This window comes from Oncorhynchus mykiss, chromosome 2 (genome assembly GCF_013265735.2).
Source record: "Oncorhynchus mykiss isolate Arlee chromosome 2, USDA_OmykA_1.1, whole genome shotgun sequence".
Taxonomy (NCBI): domain Eukaryota; kingdom Metazoa; phylum Chordata; class Actinopteri; order Salmoniformes; family Salmonidae; genus Oncorhynchus; species Oncorhynchus mykiss.
Window position 1 is genome coordinate 35,491,483 of NC_048566.1, and position 27,601 is coordinate 35,519,083.

Here is a 27,601-nt window from a genome sequence, read left to right on the forward strand (position 1 = left end):
GTGTAAGATTAAGAGGGCAAACAGTGGATTAGTTCAAATGTATCTTATATTCTAAAAACTTGCCATACTGAGCAAATGTGTCTAAAATGGGAGGGATTTCTCAGGGTTGGATATGTAGAGCAAGACATCATACGCGTAGAGTGAAATCTTGTGCTGCAGGCCGCCTGCAGAAACACCCATAATACTTGGATTGCTCCTTATCAACTCTGCCAAAGGCTCCGCCCCCAACAAGTAGTGTGGACAGCGAGCATCCTAGTCTTGTGCCACTTCCTAAATAATTTAGACCATTAGTAGTCACCATGGCATTTGGATGAGAGTATAGGGACATAATCCATTTAATAAAGTTTGGGCCCATATTGAAATTTTCTAATACTGAGAACAGAAAGCTCCACTCCATCCTGTTGAATGCCTTCTCGGCATCCAGTGAAGCCAGCAGGACAGGGGTCTTCTGTGTGTTTACTTGATCAATAATATCAAATAGACGGCAAATGTTATCAGAAGAGTATTTGTCTCTAATAAATCCAGTTTGATCCACTTTTATTATTTTGCGAAGAAGAGTGTTTAGTTTTTTGGCGAGCAATTTGGTAATTATTTTGTAGTCGAAATCCAACAAGCTTATGGGCCGGAAGGACGAGCAGGATAGAGGGTCCTTGTCTTTTTTTAGCAACACTGTAATGCGGGCTGTGTACGTAGAGTCTGGGACTATCACGTATTTCTAGGAGTGGTGGGTGTAGAGTCAGGCGCAGAGAGTAAACTTCCAAAGAAATCTGTTTATTGCGCGTTGTCTAGCCAAACAAACAGGCAATGTCCATAGAACACGTATGTCTCCAAAACAGGGAAATAACATAATACGCAGGCAAAGAACATAATACGCAGGCAAAGAACACACCAGCACCACTGACAGTAAAGATAAGCCCGCACAACAGCAAGCGGGCACTAAAAGTTTAAATAGACTAAATAATGAACCAAAATGAGCAACAGGTGAAAACAATCAGACAAACAAACAGAAAGGAAAAAGGGATCGGTGGCAGCTAGTAGACCGGTGACGACGACCATGGAGCACCTGACACCCGGCTCCCGCAATGTACCCCTCCCAATCCACGAGGTACTGCAGGCCCCTCACCCTGCGTCTAGAGTCCAAGATACCATGTACCCCCGGGGGCCCCTCGATGTCCAGAGGGGGGCGGAGGGACCTCCGATACCTCACCTTCCTGCAGGGGACCAGCATATTATGTTATGTTATGTGGTATCATAACAGATGGTATCATATCGTATTGTACCACCTACATTACACCACGCTACACCATGCCATCCAACTCTACATGTCAGTCATATCCTTACCTCCACCCTCTCTTCAGACGCCCCTGTCCTTCTGGAAGAGTCCAAGTGCACAGTGGTGAGGGAGGGAGTCCAGTGTGTTTGCATGGCTACGGGTAACCCTGAGCCCATCATCGAGTTCTACCTCCCCGACAAGAACATCACCATCAACGACACGGACGGCCGCTACAACTACTACACGCACACGGACGGCCACACGTCCACGGGCATGATAAAACTACGGGAGAAGGGCGAGCGCCTGGGCAACGGTGCTGTCAATGTGCACTGCAGCATCAGCAACATATACGGGTCGGAGAGCTTTCATCTGGAGTTACAGCAGGAGAGTGAGTACACAAGTTCAGGTTTATGGTTAAACACAGAAACAAACGCATACAATTAAAATGCTACACGTTGTATAGCCAAGCATACATGAGAGATTGAACTGAAATCAGAAGTGTAGTACCTTTTATATGATATCTAGATTGACTGTATAAGTAAGAGCATAAACTGGCTACCCCATTGGCTTGATATGGCAATGGCATTATCTTGAATGTAAATACGTTATAGTACCAGGACCTAGCTAAACAGTATTTTATGTTTCTATATTGTCTTCAATATGATGTTCTTGTCCGATGTTAGAGAAGTACATGATGGCAGTGATTGTTGGCACCATCGGTGGAGTGGCTGTCATCGCCTTCATCATCGCAGCAGTGAGATATGTGGGCCATAACAACAAGAAGTGAGTATCCACCCTTCACTAACTGTGACAGGGGTCGATGCGAGTTACAGGTACAGGTCATTTCCTGTTTGAATCGACGATAAGGAAACACTTCAGCCTCGCCATCCATTCTAAAACACCTCTGTGTATTCATGAGTGAATGATTGATCGATGAACGGACTTGAGAATCATTAGTCATAAGTTATGCTAACGCCAGAGCGAGTTCAATTAATTTGCCATCCCTAGTCCCATTTCTGGAATCCTCTGAGATGGAGATCCAAAATGGCTGCCTTGTGGATTGGGTTAGCAAGCCAGACTAACCGTAGCCTATAGTTTGCAGGCTCAATTCCCTGCTTTGTACCCTTGACCTGCTATGCTAAAAATACAGCCACGGTAGCCTACTTAACTAAGGTGCTTCAGCATTATACCAATACATCACATTCCGACAAAAGCTTTTACTGAAAGTCGCTCCAAGAGAGGGTGTCAGCTCAACCGCAACTAAACCCATGAACCAATAACCACAACCATGAACGTCGACCACAACCATGAACCATGGGCCTGTAGATTATTAACTGCGTTGGGAAGCAGGCCCTTGTTTTAAAATGGATGCCCAGGCTTGGAGTGTCGCCCTGAGTTAGTTAGTGGCCATGAGACCGAGTCTGATCTTGTGACTCCACCCCCCAGAGAGAATGGCAACCCTGGGCAGGACCTGGTCTCTAAACTGGAGAACCCAGCGTTGTACTACAGCACAGTCAAGAAGGACAAACAATGTCTGAGGAAGAAAGTGGTGAGACATGTTGATGATGATGACTATAATGATGATAATGACCATTCTCAGATCTGTCTTAAACGTGAGAATGATAGCTTACCCGTTGCTGATACTGAAACTATACTATACCCATTCAATTCATGTCCTATATTTGATGTAAAGTAAGGTTCATTCCATGGAGATATTCATAAATAATCAAAAACCTATATGACCTCTTATGTTAAAGAGAAAATGTAAACTTCCCCAGCCAACTACTGGCCTAGCCTGAGAATCCCAGTACCACTATAGCTATCTATCACAGTACCACTGGTGTAGCTGCCACCATAGCCTTTCCAGACATCTGTTTTCTGCTTCATCGCTTCTCTGCGTTCTTCTGTCTCTGTTTTCTCTTTCCTTACTCTTGCACAGCTTAAGACAGAGCTTCTGGGCTCAAAGTTTAACTCCATTCTAGAGGAGAGCACGGTAAGGTTCCTAAACAACCCAGCCCCAATCCCAACTCCAAGTCTCAGTGGTAGACAGCATCCCTCACACATCACAGACAGCAAAATTATGCGATGGCCCAAATTTGGCTCTAGTCTACAATATCACGACTTACCATTTTACCCAGTTAACCACTTGGTGTTACGGTCCTGAAGTGGATCTTTAGCATGAAATGTCCAGACCTTGCCTGGCAATGTGGCCCACATTCAGACCAAAAGTAACTGTGGGAAGTTGTTAGGGCCACATAACTCAAGCCAGAGATGGCCCATAAGCAAAGTGCCAACCCTCCCCCAGTTCGCATCTCATACATTTGGACCAGATCTGGGCCATATGACTCATTGTGGTGCCAGAACTGAGCCACATTGTATGTGTCACAAAACAACCAGATCTGGCCCACAGTCGTCTGCTGTCTGAGATCAGCTTCCATGTGCTCTATTGCCTTTGATTTCCAGTACTACTGTTGCACGGCTGCCTCGATACTAACAGGATATGCTAAACCGCCTCAATCTCCTTGTTTTACGCCTCTGCTCACCAGTAACTACTAACCCTCCTTTCTCCTCTCTCAATGTCTGTCATGTTATCCCTTTATACTCTGAATGTTCTGAGGTGTCAATGGCATTGGTGGCACTGTGCTGATATAACCTGTGATTCTGAATGGGCCTTCTCTCTTTCCGTATCTTCAACAGGGAGAAGACGGGGATTATCAACCTGTGGGCTCTATGGCAGACCTGGAGAGGCAAGAGCTGAATTACGCCGCCCTGCAGTTTCTCGGGGGGCGCTCCAGGGATGGGGGGGCCTCAGGGAGGGGGGATGACGGCAGCGACTACACCGAGATCAAGGCCAAATGAATCGCGATCCTTCCCTGACCCATCGTCACCGCGGGACACAGTGGCAGCCATGTTGTCGCCCCCCTCCTCACGTCATTCGCCCCCTCTTCAAACGTCTTCCCCCCTCCCCCGTAGACTCCACCCCCAACCTTCACCGTCACACCAAGAACTCCCACCGTCTCCGCCCGTCCCTGAATCATCTCAAATGACGTCCCCGTTAGTCGACCCCCAAGCCTCCAAGGGGAACCCCAGTCACATCTCGCCACCCAGGACTGCTGGTAGCTACTTGCAGGGTCAGAACACGGCCCAGTGGACAATGTAAAAAGATCTTTGTATTATCAGCAGCTGTCGGTCTCCAGGCTCTTACTCTATTGTTCATAGTCAAACAATTCCCTCACAACAGGTGCAATGCGTTAGTTACTGTACTGTATCATCTAGATTCAATGTTGCTATTTCCATCTCTACACCATTAATTGTTGGCATTGCTTTTCTGGGGCTCCCCTTCTGTATGTCACCCTATATCATACTCATAGCTAGCCTGGTTAAACCAGATTGAACGCTGAGCTCACCAGTTTTCCTGTGAAACGCAGCGCAATCAGTTTGGATACCAGGCTAACTGTCTAGATCCATCCGTTATAGTTCTTCTCCACTGTGTCCGCTGCCAGTCGAAGTGTCAGGGAAAGGGGTGTGTTTTGTGCTTTTTCTTTTCTTATCTCTATTTCTGACCCTGGATCTGGAGGAAATGAGGGATCTCTTCTCTCTTCCTGATCCAGTGGTTGTCAACGCTGACCAGTGTTCAACAAACGTTAGGCCTGATACACATCCAATTGAAGCCTGTCATCTTCATCTCACATATTCTGTTCCAACATATAGTTCAATAGTGATGTGTGCTGTGACTCTGTGGCTTTTGATGATGATGAGAAATGAATATTTCTTTGATTTTATATAAAGAGAGAAAATTGATACTCTTACAGGTTTGTGGAGCCTCGAACACAAGGTTCTGCTCGTGCAAGAAGTGGCCTGAATATTTTTGTTTTTATGCATTATAAGCACTGATTGCATTGTGTTTTGCTCTTGTGGAAATATGCCGGGGTAACACAGAATGTTCTATTTATTCCGTTGCCCATGATTTAATTACTAGTATTTTTGGACGATGTTTTGCTAAGGGTAAGTGTTAACTTATCCTTAAATGGGAACCAATGGATTAGAATACATTTTTGGATCAATCTGGCATACATGACTCCACTGTAACACTCGCACAGCAGGACAAAATGTATCTCGTTGAGACAATGTGTGTGTGTGTGTATGTAAACAGTGCTGAAAGATCAGCGAACACTGATCACTGTGGGTGTTTCAAAAGATCACTTTACCTGAGACCGCTTCTCACAAAATGTCTACTTCAATGGTTGTGAAGTGTGAAATCGATGCCTAATCCTATAGGGTTGTATCAGAGGAGGCATTTGAGTGGCACAACATTGAAGTTGTTATACCAGTTGGTTGTGCTATTCAAACATACTTGATCAACTCATGTAATGTAATCTCCAAGCTCACTAATGGCAACACTAGATAACAATGACTGTTAATACAATATTAATAAGCTGCATATGGATGGGTAAAAAGATACTAGTATACATTATGTAAATAAATACCCTGCATGACTATTATGCTGTCAGCCATATGTGTAGATACACTACGGTATGTACATGTTCACTATTGCAACAATGGTTTACACAGGCAAGTCGGATACAGGTTCGGTAACACTTTAACTGACTTCTCTGTCATAAGGGTGACATAACGCTGTCATAACATAACACATGTCATTTTCGGTCATGAAAACTGATGTCAAAATACTGACAACCCTTTACACTGTCATGACACAAATGGGTATTTATGTAAATTAGTTGGCTAGCGGTATGCTAAGCCAATAACCTGACTGAAGCAAAGATTTGTGCCATGACGGTGTCAAGCTTATGTCAGCTGTCATGACTGTTTAATAACATATTTTATGTCATTGTTCTGACATGGTTAAGTCACTAGACCTAATGGCGGAGCGTTCAAGATGTGTTGCCCAACATTGAGACATGCCAATATGGACATCCGTTTAGTAACACTTACTGTCGTCAGTTCTCTTGAACGCCTCATGGGGGGGTTTATTTCTTTCTAAACCTGGGAACAAAATGGAGAAGCGTTGTTCATGTCTTCTCTAATTTGTTTGTCACATAGTGTGTTGTAAAGCAGATTTGTACTTTCTTTACTTTGTGGTATTCATTATTATTATTGTGATGATTTTTTTTTTTATATCTTTGACACAATAATTCCGATCAGAATTCTGCAATCCTTCTGCAAATTAGCACTGTTATTACTTAATGACAATAAGAGCTCTATGATGATGTTTGATCATTCTCTTTCTTTTACAAGTCTGTCCCGCCTCAAGCAAAGCCATCTTTCTTTGGGTCCAAACAACAAATAAATCAAGTAAACAACAGAGAATGTGACCAGTTCAGTTTGTTATCTATATAGTTGATATGTTTTCTCATACCCAAAACAGTATGGAAAATACACCCTGAACACATTCTATATCTCCATGTATTAGTATGACTTCATTGATACAGTATGTAACAGTTATTCCCCCCACACAATGAAACAAAGTACTATCTTCGGTTCACCCTTTTGCTATTTAAGTCACAGAAACACTGTTAACTGACATGATTTTAGAGCCAATTTGTGCAGTACTGAAAGAAGTAGAATAAAGGAAGCAGCTACAGTATGTTGCACCCTGTTTATTTAAGATTGATATAAGAACAAATTCTTATTTTCAATGACGGCCTAGGAAAAGTTGGTTAACTGCCTGTTCAGGGGTAGAACGACAGATTTGTACCTTGTCAGCAAAGGGGTTTGAACTTGCAACCTTCCGATTACTAGTCCAACGCGCTAACCACTAGGCTACCCTGCCGCCCCGGGGGCAGCCTATATCACTTTATTGGTCAGTTGCACACAAGGTCCAACCAAAATTTGACTTCCTTTTTTAAGCCAACCCCTCCGCAAGACACACATACATACACATACAGACATATTTTGGAGAGGTGTGGGGGGGCTGCCACAATTTGCGGCAGGTTGATATTTACAGAATAGAGCGAATTTCGCTAGATGGGTCAGCTGCAGAGATGTGTAGTGTTAATTTGAGGTTAGGTTAAGTATTAGGGTTAACTGTGTGGTTAAGGTTAGGGTTAAGTCGGTTTAAATCACATTTTATGACTTTTGGCCATTTCAGCTAGTGACCACTCTGCAGAGCTGCCTCGAGAACGAGATTCAGGCCAAAAACACTAACCTGCCACTGGGTGCTGTTGTGGGGGGTTGCTCAAGGGCACGAAATGGCATCAAATATTTGATACCAGCAACCCTCCAGTTGCCAGCTCACTTCACAAAATACTTTTTCCTCATCGGATCTGGAGTTCGTTTGCTGGTTTGCCTCTCTAACCGCTAGGCTACATTCTCTGGTTGCACATTTCAGTTAGCCAAACGGAACTTAAAGTTGTCCTTGATTATAATTTACCTCGCTCAGACAGTCCTACCTTGCATAACCTGTTGATAAAAAAATCTAAATATAACAGTGATAAGCATTTCATTGGCACCTGACCTTATGCCATATGTCCCCCTGTAATGAAACTGTGGGATTGGAATGTTTTTTTACCATTTACAAGCACTGGTCAGATAGACAAGGAGGGCCACATTAAGGCTGAGGAACAGATCAACAATTATCAAAGGATAGACTGCAATGTCTCTATTCTCTGGCCCAGGGATATCTATGGGAAGTGATTAGAATTAATTGGTACGAAAACACTTTGTTTAATTGGTACAACACTATTCTACTTTAGCTCTACTCTTTACCCCACCAGCCAGGTTTCCATCCAATTGGCGACAGATTTTCATGCAGAATAAAATGTGCACGTTTCCACCAAACTGACTTGCTGCAGATATACTGCTATTTCTCGCATAATAAATTTTTACCGACACAAAAATATCCCACCATGTGGAACGAACAAATGATCTGTCTGCATTTAGAAAATTGTATCATCGAAACTTCCTGGTTCCATCACTTTACCAGCATAAACATTGTGAATGGATAAGTGACCAAAAGTAAGTGGACGCCTGCTCATCGAAAGTCTCATTCCAAAATCATGGGCATTATTATGGAGTTGGTCCCCCTTTTGCTGCTGTAACAGCCTCCACACCAGCCTCCACCTCTGGGAAGGCTGTTTACTAGATGTTGGAACATTGCTGCAGGGATTGCTTCCATTCAGCCACCGGCCTGTTTCACAGTCGGCGTTCCAATTCATCCCAAAGGTGTTTGGCTCTGTGCGGGCCAGTAAAGTTCTTCCACACCGATCTCGACAAATCATTTCTATTTGGACCTCGCTTTGTGCACGTGGGCATTGTCATGCTGAAACAGGAAAGGGCCTTCCCCAAACTGTTGCCACAAAGATGGAAGCACAGAATCGTCTAGAATGTCATTGTATGCTGTAGCCTCAAGATTTCCCTTCACTGGAACTAAGGTGCCTAGTCCGAATCATGAAACAATGTGTTTTATAAAGAAGTGCTTTTAAAAAACTATAGTTTATTAAACTCTGCATAAACTGAGTATAAACAACATATACAGTGCATTCGGAAAGTATTCAGACCCCTTGACTTTTTCCACATTTTGTACATTACAGCCTTATTCTAAAATGTATAAAATCGTTTTTTTCATCAGTCTACACACTATACCCCATACTGACAAAACAAAAACTGCTTTTTAGACATTTTGGGAAATGTATAGAAAAAAGAAAACAAATGTTAAATGTACATTCAGACCCTTTACTCAGTACTTTGTTTAAATCAAATCAAATGTTAGTTGTTACATGCGACCTTACAGTGAAATGCTTCCAAGCCCTTAACCAAAAATGCAGTTGTAAGAAAAATACCTACAAAAATAAGAAATAAATGCATCAAATAATTAAAGAGCAGCAGTAAAATAACAATAGCGAGGCTATATACAGGGGGTACCGGTACAGAGACAATGTGCAGGGGGACCGGTTGGTCGAGGTAATATGTACATGTAGATAGAGTTATTAAAGTGACTATGCATAGATAATAAGCAGAGAGTAGTAGCTGTTTAAAAGCCTCTTGGACCTAGACTTGGCACTCCGGTACCGCTTGCTGTGCGGTAGCAGAGAGAACAGTCTATGACTAGGGTGGCTGGTGTAATTGACAATTTTTAGGGCCTTCCTCTGATACTGCCTGGTATCGAGGTCCTGGATGGCAGGATGCTTTGCCCCAGTGATGTACTGGGCCGTACGCACTACCCTCTGTAGTGCCTTGCGGTCGGAGGCAGTTGCCATACCAGGCAGTGATGCAAACAGTTAAGATGCTCTTGGTGGTGCAGCTGTATATCATTTTGAGGATCTGAGGACCCATGCCAAATCTTTTCAGTCCCCTGAGGGGAAATAGGTTTTGTCGTGCCCTCTTCACGACAAAACTTGGATCATGTTAGTTTGTTGGTGATGTGGACACCAAGGAACTTGAAGATTTAAACCTGCTCCACTACAGCCCCGATAATGGGGGCGTGCTCGGCCCTCCTTTTCCTGTGGTCCATAATCATCTGCTTTGTCTTGATCACGTTGAGGGAGAGGTTGTTGTCCTGGCACCACAAGGCCAGGTCTCTGACCTCCTCCCTCTAATCTGTCACATCGTTGTCGGTGATGAGGCCTGCCACTGAGGTGCACCCGTGTTGAGGATCAAGATAGCGAATGTGTTGTTACCTACCCTAACTACCTGGAGGCAGCCTGTCAGGAAGTCCAGGATCCAGTTGCAGAGGGAGGTGTTTAGTCCCAGGGTCCTTAGCTTAGTAATGAGCTTTGAGGGCACTATGGTGTGAAACGCTGAGCCGTCGTCAATGAATAGCATTTTTCACATAGGTGTTCCTTTTGTCAATGTGTGAAAGGGCAGTGTGGAGTGCAATAGAGATTGCATCATCCGTGGATCTGTTGGGGCGGTATGCAAATTAGAGTGGGTCTAGGGTTTCTGGGATAATGGTGTTAATGTGAGCCATGACCAGCCTTTCACAGCACTTCATGGCTACAGACGTGAGTGCTACGGGTCGGTAGTCTTTTAGGCAGGGTACCTTAGTGTTATTGGACACAGGGACTATGGTGGTCCGCTTGAAACATGTTGGTATTACAGACTCAGACAGGGAGAGGTTGAAAATGTCAGAGAAGACACTTGCCAGTTGGTCAGCGCATGCTCAGACAACACGTCCTGGTAATCCGTGGTCTTGTGAATGTTGACCTGTTTAAAGGTCCTACTCACATCGGCTAGGGAGAGCGTGATCACACAGTCGTCTGGAACAGCTGATGCTCTCATGCATGTTTCAGTGTTACTTGCCTTGAAGCGAGCATAGAAGTAATTTAGCTAATCTGCTAGGCTTGTGTCACTGGACAGCTCGCTGCGGTGCTTCCCTTTGTAGTCTGTAATAGTTTGCAAGCCCTGCCACATCTGAAGAGCGTTGGAGCCGGTGTAGTACGATTCGATCTTAGTCCTGTGGGGACGATGTCATCTATGCACTTATTGATGAAGCCAGTGACTGATGTGGTGTACACCTCAATGACATCAGAAGAATCCCGCAACATATTCCAATCTGTGCTATCAAAACAGTCCTGTAGCTTAGCATCTGCTTATTCTGACCACTTTTCTATTGACTGGGTCACCGGTGCTTCGTGCTTTAGTTTTTACTTGTAAGCAGGAATCAGGAGGATATAATTATTGTCAGATTTGCCAAATGGAGGGCGAGGGAGAGCTTTATTCGCGTCTCTGTGTGTGGAGTAAAGGTGGTCTCAGGCGAGCAAAGCCTTGAAACTTCCTTAGATATCGTGCACCAGCTGTTGTTTACAAATATACATAGACCGCCACCCCTTGTCTTACCAGAGGCTGCTGTTCTTTCCTGCCGATACAGTGTATAACCCGCCAGCTGTATGTTATTCATGTCGTCGTTCAGCCACAAATCGGTGGAACATACGATATTACACTTTTTAATACCCTTGGGTAGGATATACTTTCTTATAGTTTGTCCACTTTATTATCCAACAATTGTACGTTGGCCAATAGTACCGATGGTAAAGGCAGGTTAACCACTCATCGCCGGAAACTTACAAGGCACCCCGACCTCCTTCTGCAATATCTCCGTCTCTTGACGGGATGACGGGATGAGGGCCTTGTCGGGTGTCTGGAGTAAATCCATCTCGTCCGCCTCATTATAGAAAAATTATTTGTCCATTTCAAGGTGAGTAATCGCTGTTCTGATGTCCAGAAGCTCTTTTCGGTCATAAGAGATGGTAGTAGCAACATAATGTACAAAATAAGTTACAAACAATGTGAAAAAACAAACATAATAGCATGGTTGGTTAAGAGCCCATAAAACGGCAGCCATCCCCTCCGGCGCCATCTGATAAGCACCTTTTACAATGATTACAGCCTAGTCTTCTTGGGTATGAAGCTACTGTCACGTCCTGACCTTAGTTCCTTTTTCATGTCTCTATTTTAGGTTGGTCAGGGCGTGATTTGGGGTGGGCATTCTATGTTTTGTTCTTGTGTTTTTATTTCTATGTGTTTGGCCTGGTATGGTTCCCAATCAGAGGCAGCTGTCAATCGTTGTCTCTGATTGAGAACCATACTTAGGTAGCCTGTTTTCCCACTTTTGTTTGTGGGTGGTTATTTTCCGTTTCAGTGTTTTCACACATGTTTTGATTTTCCTTTATTCTCTCGTTCGTTTGTTTTCTGTGTTCAGTGTAATAAATATGACGAACACTTACCACGCTGCATATTGGTCTGATATTTCATACTCCTCGCTAGAGGAAGAAGAAAACCGTTAGAGCTACAAGGTTGACACATCTCTAAATGGGGAGTTTCTCACGTTCTTCTCTGTAGAGCCTCACAAGCTCTGTCAGGTTGGATGGGGAGCGTCGCTGCACAGCTATTTTAGGGTTTCTCCAGAGATGTTAGATCAGGTTCAAGTCAGGGCTCTGGCTGGGTCACTCAGGGACATTCAGAAACTTGTCACGAAGCCACTCCTGCGTTGTCTTGGCTGTCTGCCCAGTGTCATTGTACTGTTGAAGATGAACCATCCCCCCAGTCTGACATCCTGAGCGCTTTCCCTCGATCCTGACTAGTCTCACAGTCCCTGCCGCTAAAATACATCCCCACAGCATGATGCTCTTACAAACCATGCTTTCCTCCAGATGTTAAATCTTGACCAAGGCCCTTCTCCCCAGATTGCTCAGTTTGGCTGGGTGGTCAGCTCTAGGTAGTCATGGTGTTTCCAAACTTCTTCCATTTAAGAATTATGTAGTCCACTAAGTTCTTTGGGACCTTCAATGCTGCATACATCTTTTGGTACCCTTCCCCAGATCTGTGCCTTGAAACAATCCTGTCTCGGAGCTCTACAATCAATTCCTTCGACCTCATGGCTTAGTTTTGCTCTGACATGCGCGATCAACTGTGGGACCTTATATAGACAGGTGTGTGCCTTTCCAAATCATGTCCAATCAATTTAATTTACCACAGATGGACTCCAATCAAGTTGTAGAAACATCTCAAGGATGATCAATGGAAACAGGATGCACCGGATCTCAATTTCAAGTCTCATAGCAAAGGGTCTGAATACTTATGTAAATAAGGTACTTCTGTTTAGTTTATAATACATGAGCAAACATTGATAAAAACATTTTTTTTGCCTTTCTCATTGTGGGGTATTGTGTGTAGATGTATGAGTTTTAAAATGTATTTAATCCTTTTTTAGAATAAGGCTGTAATGTAACAAAATGTGGAAAAGGCTAAGGGGTCTGAATACTTTCCAAAGGCACTGTATATTTCAAGGAACATGGAGTAGAGTTTAAGTGTAAGTTTTTCGGGGAAGTAACACCCGACCTAACAAATAAAAAATATCACAGTCACAAAGTGTGAAGATGAAGTAAACTATTTATGACTACACGCACTTCCTTTACAACTACACAAATTGAAACTGAAATTCATTTGACAGTTTACACATTACTGATACTTTATCAGGCATTGTTGCAACAAATTCCTTCCATTTCACGCTGTGATCAGTTGCACTATTACCATGTCTTCTTGCTATTAAGTCAACATAATGTAACGGTGAAAGAATCATCACTCTTCATAAGTGGGTCTTATATGTCTGTATACTTGAAAGATTGTGGTATAGAACCATCACAAAAATATATTGAACACAACCCAGTAGCCTCTAACGTTGATAATAAAGGGATAACCTAGTCAGTTGCACAGCTGAACGCATTCAACCGAAATGTGTCTTCTGCATTTAACCCTACCCTGCATATTCTTACCCTTTGCCGGCCCCTTGGATTCAAACCAGCAAACTTTCGGTTACTGGCCCAACACTCTTAACTGCTAGGCTACCTTCCACCCACTTCAAGGTCGTTGTAATTAGGAGACCAAGGCGCAGTGTGAAAAGCATACATTCTTCTTTTAATGAAGAAAGGACACTGAACAAAGTAATAAAGTAACAAAACAAACCGTGAAGCTAATATGAAAAGTGCAGACAGGCAACTAAACATAGAATAAGAACCCACAAAATACTCAAGGAATATGGCTACCTAAATATGGTCCCCAATCAGAGACAACAATAAACAGCTGCCTCTGATTGGGAACCAATTCAGGCCACCATAGACCTAGATATACCTAGACTTACAAAAACCCTCGATATACAAAAACACCTAGACAATACAAAAACTAACATACCCACCCTAGTCACACCCTGACCTGACCAAAATAAGAAAGAAAACAAAGACAACTAAGGTCAGGGCGTGACAGTCCATAATAAGTGCATTTAGCACACTATACTTACTATAGTTACTATGTCAGTTACTGCAGAATATGGCAGTACCCTTTTTGCAGCAGATCTATCATATTGGGTACAGGGCTTCATTTCTCAGACCACAGAGGGCATCAATAACAGTGAGACTATTGCCATCTTATCTCTATCCAATGCAAGGCATTCTCCATGTAATTCACATGCACATGTTTCAAACAGCCAATCTTGAAATATGTACACATTTTCTTATAGAAATCTTATAGAAACTTTCTTATGAAATAAAGCTGCATCTGAATATACAAGGCAAGGGGATTGCAGTGTTGATCAAGGCTGGTTGATAGGTGTGGATTGATGGGGTTTGATGTGCTTGGGTTGATTAGGGTCTAGATACAGTACAGTATGGCTGGGTGGTATGTGTGGATTGGTTGGGTTTGATGGGTTGGTTGATGTGCTTGGGTTGATTATGGTCTAGATACAGTACAGTATGGCTGGGTGGTATGTGTGGATTGGTGGGGTTTGATGGGTTGGTTGATGTGTTTGGGTTGATTATGGTCTAGATACAGTACAGTATAGCTGGGTGGTATGCAGTACAGAGGGACTTCCTGGATTGCAGCACCAGGTTAGAGGGAGGAGTAACAGACTGGGGACATGAAGTGACAGTTCACACCCATCAGAGACTCACACAGGGCTCACAGTCAATAGGAAGAGAGAGCACACAGAGAGAGGTAATGTGCTGATTCAGTCTTATTCTCTGCATGGATCAAAAGACAAGCTATTGAACAATGATATATTTTTGTCTCGTTACATTGAATGACTGTTAAAACGTAATTATGACTATGTAATGTAATGGTAATATTATTCATTTAGGGCATTACAACACATTCCTTCATAAGGCTTTAAACAGCATAGGAATACATATTTATGAATGCAGTTAAATATATTTATGAGCAATTGTGAAGAAGGAATTCATATGAACCTTGAGCATAAATGTTTCTTTGACATCCTCTCTAGGCATTACAGAAAAATACATCTTAGTTGAATAAAACTGTTAAGAAGGTTGTTATGAATGCAACTGTAGCACTCATAAAGGTGTAATGAAATGTTAATATCCAATGTGTATTGCGATATGTTGTTATTCTCACAACACCATTTCATATTGTATTTCACACTCCATACCAGTAGACACAGACAGAGATAGTGACCATTAGACAAAGAGGAGAAAGAGGAGAGACCCCGGTGTTGTGGTTGATTCATCGAGGCAGTAGAGGCAGGATGTGGGTCCTCATCTGGGCAGCTCTACTTCTCTCTCTGACAGAGAGAACCACATGCCAAAGTAAGGTTCCTTTTATCACTACTATTGTTAATATACATATGACACACATCCCAACAGATACTGTCACATGATTTTTTTTTACAAACAAGTGAAGTAGTATCAGTGCTTCTTGTATTACTCATGACTATATTAATTTCCCTCCGTCAGAGAAGGCCCTTGCAGCAGCATACAACATCACCTTCAGTCCAGCAGAGATAACACCACAGACTGGACTATGTGCTGTTATTCCATGTTTGTTCACTCACCCTGATGACTTCCTTGCTAGCATAGCAATGTGGCTTAAATGCCCTGATGCACGATGTTCTATTAAAGTCGAAACTGACTCTATTTTCCACTCAAGAAATTCCTCTATAGCTCAGGAGGGTTATAGAAGGCGAGTAGCACTACTGGAGACAGACCTGACAAAGAAGAACTGCAGTATGATCATCAACGACATCACTAAGACTGATGACGGAGACTATCAATTAAGAATGTCCGGAAAATTGAACACTGGCAATATAAGTCAATTTACATACCAGACGAAACTGAAAATGGCAGTGAAAGGTACAGCATGACTATTACTGTTAGTTACAGTGACAAGAGTATTACTTTATTGTAATTTGTCATGTACACTTACTGTAACATAAGTACCTCCAGTTTACAAAGCCCAAGATTTCCCCAAGTCTCCCATTTCAAAGTGTTTATTTTTCTAAACCTGTACCAGGATTTCATACTTTCCATGAGTATATGTTTCTGCTGTTTTCTACATTGATACAAAATCCATGTTATAGCGTGACTTAAATGTAAAGGTAAATATCTTTGAGCCGACATGTGCATTTACCATGAATACGGGAACATTGCCTCTAAATGTAAATCATGCTATTGTGCGAATCTTCCACGATCCTGATTGAATTTAGGCCTCAGTCTGTGTTTCTATTTCCTAACTCCAGCTCTGACCCAGAAGCCCTCAGTGTTGACTCCTCCTCTGACAGAGGGAGAACCAGCGACCCTGACCTGCACCGCCCCGGGAATCTGCTCTGGAACTCCTCCTAACATCACATGGACATGGAGAGGGACAGGAGACAACATCACTGAGCTCAGAGACAACACCACCACACAAAGGAGAGAGGATCTGACCCGCGTCACAACAACCCACTTCTCAACATTGACCTTTACACCTTCAGCAGAGCACCACACCACCAAGGTCACGTGCCAAGTGACATTCAAAGGGAACATCACCACTGAGGAGACAGTGACTTTGAATGTGACTCGTAAGTAGCCTACATCATCTGACCTTACTTTGCACAACCCAACAGCTTGTTGTGCTTCAACAGTTATAATTCATGAACATGATAAACTGATTATATACTTTATTTTCTAGATGTGAAGGAACCCAAGATCTCTGGTAGTAACACAGTGCGAGAGGGTGATACCCTGAATCTGTCTTGCTTTGTTGACAGCTACCCACCACCACCATCTATCACCTGGAGTAAGAATGGGACAACAGCTTTGGAACAGAATAACTCTGGACTGGCCTCTCTCACCATCTCGAACATGACAAGAGAACATGCTGGGGAGTATGTGTGTAAAGCTCAACAAATCAACAGGACTCTGACAGCTTCCATTGATGTCACTGTGATGTGTGAGTACAAACAACACAAAATAGCTTGAAACATGTTTACTTTAAATTGTCCATGATATATCTTCCCCCTCTGTCTCTCGTTAGACCATCCTGTGATTCTCAATGCTTCTGGGTGTGTCATCCAGGCAAAGGTCATGACCTGTGTGTGTGTCAGCCAGGGGGTTCCCTTACCTCTCATAGGCTGGCTTAACACTGAGGAGTACTCCCTCACTAAATCAGTGTTGAGGTCCTCAGTGAACACCACCATCAGGATGCATGTCGGAAACCACACCAACACTACTGTGGAGTGTGTCAGCACAAATGAAGTGGGCAGAGTGAGAGAGAAGCTGCAAGTCACCCAAAAAGAGAGCCAAGGAAAGCGAGGAGGTAAAGATATGTTGTTACTTTGTTAGAGAGCAACAGCTTCCCTATCCCACCCAATACAGTGCCTTGCGAAAGTATTCGGCCCCCTTGAACTTTGCGACCTTTTGCCACATTTCAGGCTTCAAACATAAAGATATAAAACTGTATTTTTTTGTGAAGAATCAACAACAAGTGGGACACAATCATGAAGTGGAACGACATTTATTGGATATTTCAAACTTTTTTAACAAATCAAAAACTGAAAAATTGGGTGTGCAAAATTATTCAGCCCCTTTACTTTCAGCGCAGCAAACTCTCTCAAGAAGTTTGGTGAGGATCTCTGAATGATCCAATGTTGACCTAAATGACTAATGATGATAAATACAATCCACCTGTGTGTAATCAAGTCTCCGTATAAATACACCTGCACTGTGATAGACTCAGAGGTCTGTTAAAAGCGCAGAGAGCATCATGAAGAACAAGGAACACACCAGGCAGGTCCGAGATACTGTTGTGAAGAAGTTTAAAGCCGGATTTGGATACAAAAAGATTTCCCAAGCTTTAAACATCCCAAGGAGCACTGTGCAAGCAATAATATTGAAATGGAAGGAGTATCAGACCACTGCAAATCTACCAAGACCTGGCCGTCCCTCTAAACTTTCAGCTCATACAAGGAGAAGACTGATCAGAGATGCAGCCAAGAGGCCCATGATCACTCGGGATGAACTGCAGAGATCTATAGCTGAGGTAGGAGACTCTGTCCATAGGACAACAATCAGTCGTATATTGCACAAATCTGGCCTTTATGGAAGAGTGGCAAGAAGAAAGCCATTTCTTAAAGATATCCATAAAAAGTGTCGTTTAAAGTTTGCCACAAGCCACCTGGACATGTGGAAGAAGGTGCTCTGGTCAGATGAAACCAAAATTGAACTTTTTGGCAACAATGCAAAACGTTATGTTTGGCGTAAAAGCAACACAGCACATCACCCTGAACACACCATCCCCACTGTCAAACATGGTGGTGGCAGCATCATTGTTTGGGCCTGCTTTTCTCCAGCAGGGACAGGGAAGATGGTTAAAATTGATGGGAAGATGGATGGAGCCAAATACAGGACCATTCTGGAAGAAAACCTGATGGAGTCTGCAAAAGACCTGAGACTGGGACAGAGATTTGTCTTCCAACAAGACAATGATCCAAAACATAAAGCAAAATCTACAATGGAATGGTTCAATAATAAACATATCCAGGTTTTAGAATGGCCAAGTCAAAGTCCAGACCTGAATCCAATCGAGAATCTGTGGAAAGAACTGAAAACTGCTGTTCACAAATGCTCTCCATCCAACCTCACTGAGCTCGAGCTGTTTTGCAAGGAGGAATGGGAAAAAATGTCAGTCTCTCGATGTGCAAAACTGATAGAGACATACCCCAAGTGACTTACAGCTGTAATCGCAGCAAAAGGTGACGCTACAAAGTATTAACTTAAGGGGGCTGAATAAATTTGCACGCCCAATTTTTCAGTTTTTGATTTGTTAAAAAAGTTTGAAATATCCAATAAATGTCGTTCCACTTCATGATTGTGTCCCACTTGTTGTTGATTCTTCACAAAAAAATACAGTTTTATATCTTTATGTTTGAAGCCTGAAATGTGGCAAAAGGTCGCAAAGTTCAAGGGGGCCGAATACTTTCGCAAGGCACTGTAAGTCTGCAGCATAGAGGAATTACATGTATATGCTTTGAGTGAGAAAATATCATGTTATTATTTCATTTAAAAAGAAAATCAGAGGATACAAAGTATGGTGAGCAACTTCTAAAACCATACATGCTTTGTTCTCTTTATAGAGAAAGTATCTAAAGACATCTTGGCTCTGCTGTTGAACCCACCACTGATTACTGCATTTGTGATTGGTGCAGCCTGCTCATCCACCATCTGTTGTATCATCCTGTGTTTGACAGGGAAATGTAAAAGGTACATGCATTCTGTTACTGAAGTACAGTTAGTGTTATATGAGTGTTGGTGATTGTCTTTAGAAATTCACATTTCCTATCAAGAGTATCAGATATATTGTCAAAAGTTGCAATGCCTTGCACCATGTTGTAATGGAGGTGCTTGCTAACCTCTCTAACATATAGTAATTGAGACATTTTATTTATAACATTTTCCCTAGATGCAAAGAGAGGATCCCAAAGGACTCAGACTCCAAAAGCCCTTTAACGAAACTGGAGATGGTGGCATGTGAAGACCAACAGGTGCCGTACCAGTTTCCTTCTTTTTTCAGCTTTACCAACATTCTGTTAGCATTGACAGCATAAACAGATCTGGGACCAGCAAGCTAACAAGACTCCTCACACAGTGCTCTCTGTAATCTACTCCATAGACAAATGCAGGACAGGCTGTGCGGGGCGAACAGACCCCTCTGCAGGTGGTGCTGATGGAGGGAGCTGAAAACACAGGACCCCAGACCAGTGGAGCTGCAGGAAACTCTGCCAAAGGGGAAGAACCTCAAGATGTGCACTACGCCACTATCAACTACTCCCAACTGAAGAAGACTCCTGAGGAGGCAGAGAAGAAGACCACCACCTCAGAGTCAGAGTACGCCAAAATCAAACAAGAGAATAAGAAAGAAGGGTATGAAGGTGGAGGAGAGGGGAGTGGAGTGATGTACGAGGAGGAGAACGAGAATGGTAAGCCAGCAGCAGAGACATATGAGAATACAGAGCTTTACTCCAACGTCAAGGCTATTATGGGTGGTGAGTGACACAGCAATTTTCACTAGAAACATGGGGGATAGCATGCAGTATTATATAGCCATGTGTTCCTATATCATTTTCTGAATCCAGATTGAATGTTTTATGTTGATACTGGGACTTTTGCTCAACTGAAACTACTGTAGTTTTGGTGTTGTTTCCTCATGTGCCTAATCAAGTTTGAATGTTTTATGATAATACAGAGCCGTTGTTTAATAACTGAAACTACTGTAGTTAATAGTTTTGGTAAATGATTTATTTTACAGCCCTGTGTCAGATGGTACTGTATGTATCTGGTGGTTGTACATTTTCAATAAGAATATTTTCTAGTTGTACATAGAAGCAAGTTTTGGTCAAGTTTTTATAAAGTCTTTCAAGGAAGAGTCATTTTACTTTTGTAATGACAGTGTTTTGTCACCAAGGGGAAGGACTGACACATACGTGGTTGGGAAAAGTAGAGGTCAAGCCATTTATTTTTTCTTCTCCTTTTTCCTTTCATTTTGCATTTTGATTTGACAAGTGGGTGGGGATATTAGGTAGTATGTGTGGATGTAATCAATATATTTCTGTAAATAGAATACTGATACACTGTTGGAAATGTTGGCAAAATGTAAATCAGAATTCTCATTTTGGGCTAGCCAGAGAGCTCAAATTAAAGAATCAAGAAAAAAAGTACATTATGTTGTTTTCTTTAGACAGCTTGGTTGTTTAGCAACAAAACAGATGTGAGCACAACTATGTGGTAAAACAGCTGGGTTGGCTTAGATTGTTGACAACATGTCACATATTTCGTCTCCAATGTTTGAAAATATAAATACATTTGCACCATGAGCACTTGTTGTCTCTCAAATACGGTGTTACAGTTGTTTGGTTAGCTAGGTAGTATTTTTTTGTGTGCCATATTAGCAAATAACACCCCCCAGAAATATGACATTTCAAGAACAACATAAAACTAGCTGAAACAAGCCACCTACTATTCGCCAGATGGCAGCTTTGTGTCATTGTTGCTAGATATCTGGCCATCCAGAATCACCACAACATGTGGTCTTCTGCCCCATTGAAGCATGCCTATCGTTTTCATGACATTGTCAGCTAACCCATTTATGAGAATATTTTTCTATTCATAAGTGTGCATTATTGCAGTATTGCTTTATATTGAGGCACTACCTCAATCTTTTTTTGTATTTTCATTTGTTTGTTCTCTGAAATCTGTTAAAAGAATGTATAAATGGTACATTTTTCAACTTACCATCTCCACAAATTTCGTTCAATAGTAATTATAAGCTACCAATTGAATAAATCAGGAATGGGCAACTTTGATGGGGGTGGAGGCCACAAAGAAAATCATCACAGGGTTCCGCAGTGGCTCACAGGTCTGCATACCCACATCTATACCCACATATGTAGTAAGATGTAGTCAGAGCCAGAGTCTGGGCTCTGACTACATGTGGGTATGCAGCCCTGTGAGCCACTGCGGCCCCCTGTGATGATTTTATTTTTGTGGTGCAATGGTGCATTCTGCCACCTAGAGTGTGTTATATGAACAGGAATAAAGCTAAGGATGCCGATTTACTGCCACCTGCAGTTAGGAAATATTTGCTTACAAGTATAATTCATTGGCTGATCTCTCCTGATAACCCTAATGGAATCATGTGATCCCTCCTTAAAACCTCTTAAGGATCCATTTCAATTTTCGCCTAAAATGACTTACCCAAATCTAACTGCATGTAGCTCAGGTCCTGAAGCAAGGATATGCATTTTCTTGGTACCATTTGAAAGAAAAAATGATGAGGTTTTTGGAAATGTGAAAGGTATGTAGGCAAATATAACACATTAGATCTGGTAAAAGATAGTACAAAGAAAAAAACATTCATTTAAAAAAAAAAAAATCTATGAATTGCAAGAGAAATGCCATATTGTGTTATTCCAGCGCAGGTGCATTTTAGATATTTGCCACTAGATGGAAGCAGTGTATGTACAAAGTGTTAGACTGATCCAATGAACCATTGCTTTTATGTTCAACATTTTGTGTCAAGACTGCCCCCTCCCACTGAATGAAGATTACGGTAAGGAATTATTTCCAAATAATATAAAACATGTAAAATTTACAAATGTACAGAAAGATCAGTGAGAAGGCCAAATTACAGAGGAAGAACTTTTTGAGGCTATTAAATCCTTTCAGTCTGGAAAAACCCCAGGGCTTGACGGCATACCGGTAGAGGTATATCAAGTATTTTTTGATATACTAAAAGCTCCATTGTTAGATTGTTTTAACTACTCCTATAGAAATGGTAGTCAGTCAGGTACTCAGCAGGAAGGTCTGATTTCTCTATTATTAAAACAAGTTCCAGACGGCAAATATAAAGACCCGGTCTTTCTAAAAAACTGGAGGCCCCTTACACTTCAATGTTGTGATGCAAAAATACTAGCAAAATGCATAGCACTCTGAATTAAAAGATCTTCACCAGGTATTGTTCATCCTGATCAGACAGATATTTAACATGGATGATACATTGGAGATAATAACCACTACTAGAAATAATAGAACATCATGAAACATATAAGAAGCCTGGAATGGTATTTTTAGCAGATTTTGAAAAGGCATTTGATAAAGTAAGACTGGAATTTATTTATAAATGCCTGGATTTTTTCAATTTCGGTAATTCTCTTATAAAATGGGTAAAAATAATGCATAGCAACCCCAGGTGTAAAATGGTAAATAACGGCTACTTCTCAGAGAGTTTTGAATTGTCAAGAGGAGTTAAACAAGGGTGTCTGCTGTCACCATATCTATTCGTTATGGCCATCGAAATGCTAGCTATTAAAATCAGATCCAATAACAACATTAGAGGATTAAAAATCCAAAGCTTAAAACCAAAGGTGTCCATGTATGCTGACGACTCAAGTTTTATGTTGAGTCCGCAATGTCTCATTAAAGATCTAGATAACCTTTCTGTACTCTCTGGACTAAAACCGAATTATGATAAGTGTACAATATTACGTATTGGATCATAAAAACTAAAACTTTTACAATACCTTGCAGCTTACCTATTAAATGGGCTGAAGTAGACATTCTCGGTATTCATATCACAAAAAATATAAATAAGCTCTCCACAATATATTTCAATAGAAAACTTGTAAAAATAGACAAGATCCTGCAACCATGGAGAGGAAAATACCTGTCTATTTATGGAAAAAGTGCCCTGATTAACTCCTTAGTGATATATCAGTTTACTCACTTACTTATGGCGCTGCCTACTCCTGATGATTCGTTTTTCAAATCATATGAGGAACAATATTTCGCTTTATCTGGGACGCTAAACCAGACAAAATAAAACGAGCCTATCTATATAATGAATATGAATTGGGTGGGTTGAGATGATTAAATATAAAAGCACTAAACCTCTCTAAAAGCTTCTCTCATTCAAAAGTTTTATTTGAACCCTAAATGGTTCTCAAGTAGATTAATAAGAAAAGCTCATCCATTGTTTAAAAATTGCCTTTTTGCCTTTGTGCAGATTGCCATGTCTCATTTTTGATTAATTGAAAATGATACTTTTTTCAAAGTATCTGTCTTTTTCAAACAAGCATGGCAGAACTGGCTACAATTTCAATTTCATCCCCCTGAAAAGATAGAACAAATATTACAACAAATATTATGGCTGAACTCAAATGTGCTGGTTGATAAAATACGTGTTTTTATGGGAAAGATGTTTGAAAATTGTATTTTGTACTTAAATGATATTGTAAATTGTGATGGTATAGTTATGAGAATTGTACGGGAAGGTCTGTTCAATCCAAGAGTACAACTAATTGATTACAGCATTGCCCCAAAAATGGAGGAGGCGGGTGGCAGCGGGAGGAGGTAGGGAACTGGTCTGTCTGTCCAATATAAAGGATCAAAACTGGGAGGAATAAAAATAGCATAAATAGGAAAGTATACCAGTTTAATTTGCGGACCAGGATGTTGATAACTGTGTCATACAGATTGCAAAATAGTTAGGAAGAGATTTTTGATGTACCGATTCCATGGTACAGGGTGTATGAGTTGATATATAAAACAACGCAAGATTCAAGACTTCGTGCTTTTCAGCTAAAGTTATTATATAGAATTCTTGCCACCAAAATTTTTGTTGAATATTTGGGGCATAAAATCATCGAAGCTCTGCTGTTGTGAGGATATAGAATCAATAGTGTCACACCCTGACCATAGTTTACTTTGTATATTTCTATGTTGTGGTTGGTCAGGGTGTGATCTGAGTGGGCATTCTATGTTACATGTCTAGTTTGTCTAGTTCTATGTTCGGCCTGATATGGTTCTCAATCAGAGGCAGGTGTTCGTCATTGTCTCTGATTGGGAACCATATTTAGGTAGCCTGGGTTTCACTGTGTGTTTGTGGGTGATTGTTCCTGTCTATGTGTTTTCACCAGATAGGCTGTTTAGGTTTTCGTTACGTTTATTGTTTTTGTAGTGTTTGTGTTTAGTGTGTTTTTTCCATTAAACATGAATCGCAATCGACACGCTGCATTTTGGTCCGACTCTCCTTCTCATACAGAAAACCGTTACAGAATCACCCACCACCAACGGACCAAGCAGCGTGTCAACAGGCAGCAACAGCAGCGTAAAGAGGAATGAACATGGGAGGACGTTTTAGATGGCAAGGGCTGTTACACTTGGGAGGAGATACTGGCTGGAAGAGATCGCCTCCCATGGGAACAGGTGGAGGCACTTAGGAGAGCAGAGGCAGCCGGAGAGAGGAGCCGGCGATATGAGGGAACACGGCTGGCAAGGAAGCCCGAGAGGCAGCCCCAAAAATTTATTGGGGGGGGGCTAACAGGGAGTATGGCTACGCCAGGTAGGAGACCTGGGCAGACTCCCTGTGCTTACCGGGGGGCTAGAGAGACCGGACAGGCACCGTGTTATGCAGTGGTGCGCACGGTGTCTCCAGTGCGGGTGCATAGCCCGGTGCGGTATATTCCAGCTCCGCGTGTCGGCCGGGCTAGATTGAGCGTCGAGCCTAATGCCATGAAGCCGGCTCTACGCAGCTGGTCCCCAGTGCGTCTCCTTGGGCCGGCTTACATGGTACCAGCCTTGCGCTCGGTGTCTCCGGTTCGCCTGCATAGCCCAGTGCGGGCTATTCCACCTCGCCGCACTGGCAGGGCGACCGTGAGCATTCAACCAGGTAAGGTTGGGCAGGCTCGGTGCTCAAGAGCTCCAGTGCGCCTGCACGGTCTGGTTTTTCCAGTACCACCTCCACACCCCAGCCCTCCGGTAGCAGCTCCCCGCACCAGGCTTCCTGTGCGTGTCCTCGGCCCAGTACCACCAGTGCCAGCACCACGCATCAGGCCTATAGTGCGCCTCGCCTGTCCAGCGTTGTCGGAGCCCTCCTCCTCTCCAGCGCTGTCGGAGTCTCCCGCCTGTTTAGCGCTGTTAGAGCCTTCCTTCTCTACAGCGCTGCCGGAGTCTCCCGCCTGTTCAGAACTGCCAGTTAGCATAGAGCTGCCAGTTAGCATAGAGCTGCCAGTTAGCATAGAGCTGCCAGTTAGCATAGAGCTGCCAGTTAGCAAGGAGCTGCCAGTCTGCAAGGAGCTGCCAGTCTGCATAGAGCTGCCAGTCTGCAAGGAGCTGCCAGTCTGCAAGGAGCCGCCAGAGCTGCCTGTCTGCAGGATGCCGCCAAAGCTGCCAGTCTGCAAGGAGCCGCCGGAGCTGCCAGTCTGCAAGGAGCCACCAGAGCTGCCAGTTAGCATGGAGCAGCCAGGGCCGCCAGTCAGCATGGAGCAGCCAGGGCCGCCAGTCAGCATGGAGCAGCCAGGGCCGCCAGTCAGCATGGAGCAGCCAGGGCCGCCAGTCAGCATGGAGCAGCCAGGGCCGCCAGTCAGCATGGAGCAGCCAGTCAGCATGGAGCAGCCAGAGCAGCCAGTCAGCATGGAGCAGCCAGAGCTGCCAGTCAGCATGGAGCAGCCAGTCAGCATGGAGCAGCCAGAGCTGCCAGTCAGCATGGAGCAGCCAGTCGACCAGACTCTTCCAAAGCTGCCAGTCGACCAGACTCTTCCAGATCTGCCAGTCGACCAGACTCTTCCAGATCTGCCAGTCGACCAGACTCTTCCAGATCTGCCAGTCGACCAGACTCTTCCAGATCTGCCAGTCGACCAGACTCTTCCAGAGCTGCCAGTCGACCAGACTCTTCCAGAGCTGCCAGTCGACCAGACTCTTCCAGAGCTGCCAGTCGACCAGACTCTTCCAGAGCTGCCAGTCGACCAGACTCTTCCAGAGCTGCCAGTCGACCAGACTCTTCCAGAGCTGCCAGTCGACCAGACTCTTCCAGAGCTGCCAGTCGACCAGACTCTTCCAGAGCTGCCAGTCGACCAGACTCTTCCAGATCTGCCAGTCGACCAGACTCTTCCAGATCTGCCAGTCGATGAGACTCTTCCAGATCTGCCAGTCGACCAGACTCTTCTAGATCTGCCAGTCGACCAGACTCTTCCAGATCTGCCAGTCGACCAGACTCTTCCAGATCTGCCAGTCGATGAGACTCTTCCAGATCTGCCAGTCGACCAGACTCTTCTAGATCTGCCAGTCGACCAGACTCTTCTAGATCTGCCAGTCGACCAGACTCTTCCAGATCTGCCAGTCGACCAGGATCTGCTAGATCCAACTACCTGCCTGGGCTTCCTCTCAGTGCTGAGCTTCCTCTCAGTGCTGAGCTTCCTCTCAGTGCTGAGCTACCCATCAGTCCCGAGCTACCTCTGTCCCGAGCTGTCCCTCTGTCCCGAGCGGTCATTAAGGAGGGTAACCTATCTAGGGACGCAAAGGAGGTGGACTAAAACGATTATGGAGTGGGGTCCACGTCCAGCGCCAGAGCCGCCACCGCGGACAGATGCCCACCCAGACCCTCCCCTATAGGTTCAGGTTTTGCGGCCGGAGTCCGCACCTTGGGGGGGGGGGGGGTACTGTCACACCCTGACCATAGTTTACTTTGTATATTTCTATGTTGTGGTTGGTCAGGGTGTGATCTGAGTGGGCATTCTATGTTACATGTCTAGTTTGTCTAGTTCTATGTTCGGCCTGATATGGTTCTCAATCAGAGGCAGGTGTTCGTCATTGTCTCTGATTGGGAACCATATTTAGGTAGCCTGGGTTTCACTGTGTGTTTGTGGGTGATTGTTCCTGTCTATGTGTTTTCACCAGATAGGCTGTTTAGGTTTTCGTTACGTTTATTGTTTTTGTAGTGTTTGTGTTTAGTGTGTTTTTTCCATTAAACATGAATCGCAATCGACACGCTGCATTTTGGTCCGACTCTCCTTCTCATACAGAAAACCGTTACAGAATCACCCACCACCAACGGACCAAGCAGCGTGTCAACAGGCAGCAACAGCAGCGTAAAGAGGAATGAACATGGGAGGACGTTTTAGATGGCAAGGGCTGTTACACTTGGGAGGAGATACTGGCTGGAAGAGATCGCCTCCCATGGGAACAGGTGGAGGCACTTAGGAGAGCAGAGGCAGCCGGAGAGAGGAGCCGGCGATATGAGGGAACACGGCTGGCAAGGAAGCCCGAGAGGCAGCCC

The 27,601-nt window shown here is 43.4% G+C and overlaps 2 protein-coding genes across 3 annotated transcripts; both read left to right on the top strand.

The window, feature by feature from the left end:
- The first annotated feature begins 1,334 nt into the window (after positions 1 to 1,334).
- LOC118939546 (myelin-associated glycoprotein-like) lies at positions 1,335 to 6,601 on the top strand. Of its 2 annotated transcripts, XM_036947095.1 has the most exons (5): positions 1,340 to 1,661; positions 1,957 to 2,056; positions 2,720 to 2,822; positions 3,213 to 3,266; positions 3,971 to 6,601. In XM_036947095.1, exons 1-5 carry the CDS (start codon positions 1,424 to 1,426, stop codon positions 4,130 to 4,132), a joined length of 657 nt encoding a protein of 218 aa, XP_036802990.1. In that variant the 5' UTR covers positions 1,340 to 1,423; the 3' UTR covers positions 4,133 to 6,601. The 2 variants fall into 2 exon arrangements, with proteins under 2 accessions (XP_036802994.1, XP_036802990.1); XM_036947099.1 differs by lacking the exon at positions 3,213 to 3,266 and having other exon boundaries at positions 1,335 to 1,661.
- Positions 6,602 to 15,174: 8,573 nt separating this feature from the next.
- On the top strand, positions 15,175 to 20,708 carry LOC110488566 (sialic acid-binding Ig-like lectin 5). Its single transcript, XM_036947104.1, has 8 exons — positions 15,175 to 15,324; positions 15,472 to 15,867; positions 16,254 to 16,574; positions 16,685 to 16,945; positions 17,030 to 17,311; positions 19,128 to 19,254; positions 19,454 to 19,535; positions 19,664 to 20,708. Exons 1-8 carry the CDS (start codon positions 15,264 to 15,266, stop codon positions 20,042 to 20,044), a joined length of 1,911 nt encoding a protein of 636 aa, XP_036802999.1. The 5' UTR covers positions 15,175 to 15,263; the 3' UTR covers positions 20,045 to 20,708.
- Positions 20,709 to 27,601: the final 6,893 nt, after the last annotated feature.